Source organism: Trachurus japonicus, chromosome 13, assembly GCF_045865225.1.
Source record: "Trachurus japonicus isolate A0001 chromosome 13, Traja_1.0".
Classification (NCBI taxonomy): domain Eukaryota; kingdom Metazoa; phylum Chordata; class Actinopteri; order Carangiformes; family Carangidae; genus Trachurus; species Trachurus japonicus.
The window spans coordinates 19,340,317-19,347,662 of NC_140919.1; the positions used below are offsets into that span (position 1 = coordinate 19,340,317).

General features: G+C 41.0%; 1 protein-coding gene across 1 annotated transcript; it reads right to left on the reverse strand.

The window, feature by feature from the left end:
• Window positions 1–627: 627 nt before the first annotated feature.
• Window positions 628–7,077, reverse strand: lbhl (LBH regulator of WNT signaling pathway, like). Its single transcript, XM_085795204.1, has 4 exons — window positions 6,360–7,077; window positions 2,728–2,803; window positions 2,336–2,642; window positions 628–1,732 (listed from the first exon to the last, which is right to left on the reverse strand). The coding sequence occupies exons 2-4, from the start codon at window positions 2,797–2,799 to the stop codon at window positions 1,662–1,664; spliced, it is 450 nt and encodes a 149-aa protein (XP_085651330.1). The 5' UTR covers window positions 2,800–2,803; window positions 6,360–7,077; the 3' UTR covers window positions 628–1,661.
• Between the last annotated feature and the right edge of the window lie 269 nt (window positions 7,078–7,346).

The following is a 7,346-nucleotide window of genomic DNA, read 5'->3' on the forward strand; positions in this document are numbered from 1 at the left end:
TCAGACTGCAGATTGTCCAGTAGTTTAGACGTGCAGTCTTCGGTAGGAGAAGAATAATTGAATATTAGAATGTAATACAAAGTATTTAACAGAAAATAAAAATCATTATGAACACACAATTCTAAAACTGCACAAACCTCTGACGTTATTGTCATGAAGACCTGTGAGACCCATATATTTAAAAAAAAAATGTAAATAATGACTGCAGATGACATGGGACATCAGAGATTAAATCCTCACGAACATGTTGCATGATAAAACTGGTAAAAAGTTGAATTTCATGTTTTATTTGATTTATTTTAATGATCAGGACCCCTCTTGTAATTATACACCGATCAGCCATAACATTACAAATAATGGTTATCATATATTTATTCATGTTTAATGGTCAATTTTATACTTAAATCTTTTTTAATTGCAACTTATTTGTTTCTTCTCGCCCTGGGCATAGACCTTGTACTTCTGCTGCTGTCATGTTTCAGTTTTCCTGTTTGATAACCGGGTCTTATCTTGCATATGATGTTGCAAAACTGCCCCTTGTTTGACCCACCGCTCAACTTTTGCTTTTGTTCCACTATTTTTTGTTCATCAGTTATTCAGATGTAAACCTTCAGCACCCAAAAGTCATTCCCTGTATTAATGGGACATACTTCTTTATTGTCAAGTCCATAATAACAATTTTACTTTAACACATCAACTTTTCCATATATACAAGTTATTCACAAATCACCCTACACACAGATTAGAGCATTTTTACACAACAGTAGCATCTACAGCTGTTGTGATGAAGAGCAGCCTAGAGCTGGCTTCCTTCCATAATGAACAAAACAAATATCCAGTCCAAGGTTGAAAAAAAAAAGAGCAGTGATTAGTGGAAGCTAATGGAAAATGCTGAGTTTTCTAGATTACCACATTCCTCAGTATGTGTCATTTACACAATGGGACGTCAGATTCTGATGACATATGCCAGTTTGCGTGAGAAAACTCAAAATTGACCAAATGTTTGGACGAAAATATGTATGACACATTTCAATGCTCAAAAAAAAAGAAAAAACAGTCAACACTTTACTGCGCTTTGACAAATGGTGAAAATGATAAAGTCCTCAGGTGCCACCCATGATGATGAGCACCATTACTGATGATGTTTGATAAAAATACATCCTGTTATGTGTATCAGAGACAGAGATGAAATATAGACAATGAACAAAACACAAACTAAAGAAAATCTGTTGCCAAGGATGTCTTCTTGTGGTCCTATGACATCACTGAGCCATTAAGATTATGAAATAAATAGGGAAATGAAACACAAACTCACCCCGTCAGCAGAATTTTTTTTCTTTTTCTTAGCAAGATGCCATGTTGCTCAACTTTGTGTTACCAACGTCAACAAGCTGACTCCTGAGAGTCAGAATGTGTGCATTTTTGTATCTATGTCCCTGTTCATGTGTAGACATGTCTGTATATGGCTCATTTTATGCGTACTCATGTCAATGAGAGCATACAATTCACAGTTTCCTTGTGGCTGTATATCAACGCCGTTGGTTTTCAGTTCACACTCTGAATCATCTGTCCCTGTCAAAATCGCGGTTGCTATACTTTGTCATAGATGTCACGATGCTTCTTCACTAGGTCATGAGAGTTGCAGAGGTTTAGTGGTGAAGTCAGTTGAGGGCTGGAGCACTGCTTGGTGGAAGTGTGGGCGTGTCGTCTCGAAATGCATCTGTCTGAAGGTCTGCAGAGAAAGAAAGCACACCCTTATCAAACATTAAACATCAACCTTTCAATTTTTACTGTACATTGCAGCCTAGTCTAGATCATCTACAATGGGCATTCACTGCAATTCTTGCCAAGGGATGCGCGTGAATGTGGTGACGTAGGGACGAGGACCAATAGATCCATGACGAGGGCGGGGACTGCTAACTCCATCGGCTGACAAGAAGTTTGCCAAAACGACCGGATGGCTTACTCCTGCTTTTAAAAAAAAATTCCAAAGCAACCTAAGAGTATACTTCTTCGAAACCCTATTATTTGAATTCTGTGGTTTGAAAGTGTTTTTTACTGAAAACTGCCTGTTGCCTGTAGTTTACAGCTGGTGCCACCAAAAATTGGAGAAGCGAAAATGCTTAGCTGAGTCTTTCTGTTGAGAGTGTATTTTTAAATATGATGAGAAACTAAAAATAATTTGTATGGCATCTTATTTGGGGTTTTCTATTTTGATGACCTGTTCTAAAGGCATTCAAAGGTTATCATGATCCACTTGACTAAATAGATACAAGCAGAACATTATGTTTAAGAGGATTAATAATCTTATGGTTGCGTGTGAAGTTCAACTCACCAATGAGTGTCAAGCCTTGCTGCTGGTTCAGTATAACTGACGTCTCCTCCTCCTCATCCTCCTCCTCCTCTTCATCCCCCCAGTCTGCGATGTTTGCTGGGGGGATGCACTGCTCTAAGAACAGGTCCTCCTCGTCTTCCTCCATGTCCATGTTCTCAGGAGGCCAGCGCAGCTCTCCGCTTTCCACCTCACTGAGCTCCGTTGGTTCCACCACAATGGAGGGCAGACGTTCTTTCCCGTGGTCCTGGTCCAGGCTGTTCAAGGTGGTCTCTGGGCCCAGGACAACCTCAACAGGGTCAGGGAAGATCTGGAGGAAAGGGAGGGATAGTTAACTGAGAACTGAGGGGAAAACATTTGACCCCTCTCATATAGCATGTTGCCCATAAACATACCCGGAACGGCAATCTTTGGTCTTTCCCTTGCAGGTCTTCACTGTTTGGATCTTGACTACTCATTTCCTCCATCCCTCTGCAGAAACAATGCCATAATGAGAATAGACCAGCAACGAGAGAAAGGCATGCATTATAAATTAACTAGGGCCATTCCCAACATAGAGCATTTAACAGCATCCTCTTCCCTCTGTCAATAAGAATTCTCCTTCGTGTGTTATGTGTGAACAAGTAATGCACAACTACGTAAAGCTTGAAAACCTCAGAAGAGCTGAAGCTGAAGCTGAAGGCAAGTGGAAGACATTTCGCCTCTCATCCAAGAGGCTTCTTCAGTTCTTAAGGTTCTAATGAGAAATCTCAGTCCACTTGCCAACACGATGACTGGGAACCTTCACGGACTCAAAAGAAATGAGTCCTCAAAACCACCACCACCACCACTTCTTTTGTATCAGCAATTACAGACATAATAAGATTAGTAACCTCCTTTGAACCCCCCATGGACTCCTAGGATACTCACGTGGAATCTCTGCAGAGACTCATAGAAATCCCATTCAGAAAGTCATTTAAATACATTTTATTGCAACAGTCTCTAGCATTTGTCAGATCAATAGCGTTTGACACCTAAAACACTGCAATAAATGCCAACAACCTTCCATTTGACTAGATGTGATGTGGCCCAGCATGCAAATAGAAAACTTCCACAATATATCTATTTGCACAAGATGAAATCACCTCATCCATTTTTTAATCAGAAACCTTATTCTACCATGTCCTGCCAAGTCTCAGTATCGCAACTGATTTACAGCCCCACCACACAACCAAAGGTCCTGCCTTTTGATTGCTCAGATATTTTCTGTCCTGCATCTCATTGGCCAAAGTATTACTGTGTGCATTAGACATGTGTTTCCTGATAAATACACACATACTGAAACACACTCATACCCCAGATTAGAGCAGAATTCAAACAAGGTTTGATATCAGAATGGATTATGTCGTTTATATTTTATTTTTTTTGACTGTGAGCCTGACAGAATAAATGCGCTGCTTTGGCTCATTCAGCTCTTACAAATGGCTGTGAGCTTTTGATGTCTCTGTCATCACTCAGCCACTATTTGCAAACCAAGACTGTACCTTCACAATCCAAAGTCCCCTTGGTTTTATTTTAGCTAAGCCCTGATCCTGTAAATTGGGATCATAGCCTGCAGTTGCCTATACAACTTCTCAGTCGTTTCAAATACATGCATGAGCCTGTGTCCATATCCAACTTCAAACTGTTTATGCAGAAGAGCCGGTGGGGGGATTAAGAAGAACTGAGGATCTGTCCGAATCCTCTTTTTATCCCTCTCTCCTGCCCCCTCTTGCTTTTTTCCTCACTGTGTCTCAGTGTCTGCTCTCACTCCATAAGTACCAATCACTGTTTGTTTTCACAATCAGTTAAATCTTCCCCACTCTTTAATTAAATTTCAGTGTAATGACAGAATTAATCTCCGGTCTTTCTGTGAACACTCTGTATTGGGTGCTTTTTGGTATTTGCCAACAGAGGCAAGTCACATGTTACGCAAAATTAGTGAAGTGATGAGTGGTGTTGAGGTTTGGGCATTTAAAAAGGGTGTGTCAAGCAGGAAACAGAGTGAATATGAAGCAGATTTAAAGTATGATTACTAGGGAGAGGCTTTTACTTCCAAAGGACATAATCACCTGAGCAAATCTCAGCTGCTGCAGGTCAAAGCTAACAGCTAACTCTTCTAGGCTAGGCCACTTTGTGTTCAGCACTAAGTAACAATTTGTTTCCATGCTAACGTAGTTGACATCCACATTCTGACATATTACAAGTCAAAACACTGCTGGACCTTACAGAGCTGATGTTGCAAACTCCTCCTTTTTATGCTAGCACACACTCGCGTTTGCCAAAGCAAAGGCCATGTACAAGTTGATGTAAATATCTACTCTGAGATAGCCTGAAGTAGTGTTCAACAATCTACTAGTAGGTCAATGATATGCTAAAGGTCGGATTTTAACAGTGACAGGCTCAGATCATTAGCTGCAAACATGTTTTCAAAATGTCAAGAATTGGTTTTGAAATAAACCCTGGCTTTTATCTCACCCATCAGAGGAAAACACCTACAGTAGTATCAACAACTGAGGATGTAAAAAAACAGATTCATCGCTCCTCCTTTCTCGCCTTCTCTCTCTGTTTCTCATTTTCTCAAATTGATTATAGTCAATCTGTCTTTCTTTCTGAGTGCCCAAATTGTCTGTATTTCTAATCAATACTCCTAAATTTATTGTACAATATGACAAATGAAGAAATGCTAAGCCAGTTTGCTTAACCATCAAAATGAGGGCACCCTGTTCTCATCTAGATAAGCTCTGGGAGGATGCTATCATTTTTGACCCAGTTGTGAATGTGCGCAGCCCTACAATTCAATTTCTGATATTATGCTGCTGACAAGTGTATTGCACTAAGCTGTTTGTTGCCGCCTGGGATGGAAACTTCCAGCAGCTATTATGATGAAGAAGCTTAACCTCCATGTAATCCTTCTCATATACACTCTCTCTAAACACCTGCACGTTTCAGTTCAGTCAACAATCAGTCCACGTTTGCACAGCGTGCAAAAAAAATCACAGAGAGAAAAAATCTAAATAACAGATATGTCTTCACTTGAAAAAAAAAAGATTGCACAACTAAATGTATGGCTGGTTTGTAGATCTTAAACTAGAAAGATATAGAGCTCAATGAAAAGTTGTCACAGGCCTTACATAAACATGTTTTAACATTATCTGCTGATAGTAAAATAAAAATAAAAGATTTCACATTTCTGTAACCACAAGCCATATATTTATCTCTGTGTAGTTACTCTGAAACCAAGGTCTGACGGAACATTAAAAAAAGACACTATGCTTCAAGATATTGAGATTGGTGTTATCTGAAACCATGACAGGTCAACCACCTCCACAAAATTTGTGAGCCAACACTAGAAAGTTTCCTTGCAGCATGTTCGCATGCACTGAATGAAATTGTGATGATGAAATTCCGAAGCCCCATTAGGCCATGAGGGTTTCCTGTTTTATTGCACGACTTTTACACATGTTGAGTGCATACAAGTTGTTCTTTGAGATACTACAAAATCAACACAACTGCACTTTTTGGGATTGAAACTATATGCCTGTAAGGAAAATTCAAACTTCTACATAAACCCTTGAACACAGAGCCTGGGCAGAGTCATTTTGTCACCTCTTCTGATGCTTTTCCATTGCTTTTTGCTTTTTTTCTTGCTCTCTCCCTCTCATTTTTCTATACACTCTCTCTCAATGGTATCTTAAACCCAGTATCTCCTGCTAATGTACTAAGGATTATCTCTTTTTTGTCGTTTCTTCTGTGTTATTTTCCACACTGACACTTTTCATACGCAGTTATGCTTTCTTATCAGTCACTTTTTCACCTTTTAACCTCAATGCTATAGGTTACTGTTTCACACATACAGAAGATTCACACTTATCTACTATCTACCTCATGTCATCATGACCTGATGTAGGTGAATAGTGCACCATAACAGAAGAATCAGCCTTTTTTCTTGAAAGCGAGAATTATATATGAGTGTAAAATACACTCGTAAGCTTCAGCGTGCCCTTACCCTTCAGTTGCAGTCAGGCAGAGGTCTTCTCCATCTTGGCAGAGCTCCACTGTGGTGAAGCCTGGCTCCTCCACAGTGAGTTCGGGCGACGCGAGTGGGGACGTAGGAGGAGGTGAGCAGTTCCCACAGCATTCCCCCTCCTCAGAGCCCTCAACAAGGCTTTTGGCCTCCAGGGCGAAGCCTGGATGGAGGGGTTTCCAAAACCCTCAGGTATCCCAGAAGTTGAGTAGAGGATCAGGAGGTGGAGGTGTGCCTGAGTTCCTTTACCAGTCAGGACACGACTTATCTCACTTGTCCGGATCAATGCTCAGTCTGCCCGTTAGCCCAAAGCCTGCATTCGCTCCCCAGTCTCCTGAATCCAACTTCCTTCCTCATGTCTCCCTCAATATCCCTCCCTGTCCCACCCCACCCACTACCAGGCTTTGGAGAGGAGCAGGATTAACGTCTCTTTCGATTACAGAGGCTGGATGGGTGACGTCAGCCGGGCTTGACAGTCCCCTCGGATGAGTTGGCACACTGGGTTGTGAGTGCATCTGTAAGGAAACACATAAAGGGCACACAGATGGCACACGGCCCTGTTGATGGAGGCTAAATTGACTCAAGCAGAGTATAACAGCTCACAAAATTGTCAACAACTTAATATCAGCTGCTTTCCATCTTCTCCATCCTCTCTCACTCTTACTCTCTCTTGGTCTCTCTCTCTCTCTCCCCCATGTCTTTCCAACTGTGGGCTGTTGCTCCATGAGTGGATTTAGATTTGGACGATTCATGGAATTAGCCTAGGGATCAAGGGCTCAGGGATGGGGAGGGGATAGATATATATATAACAGGCATCAACCATTGCTAAACAGACGGAGCGCTGTTACAGGCAATGTGTTATCTCCTCTGTAGGTTAAGCCAGTACAGGCTATATATGGAACAAGGTAGAGCCCCTCATGTTGCAAAATCTCTAAGTTTTTGCAACATTTTATACTTCCAGTGAAAGAC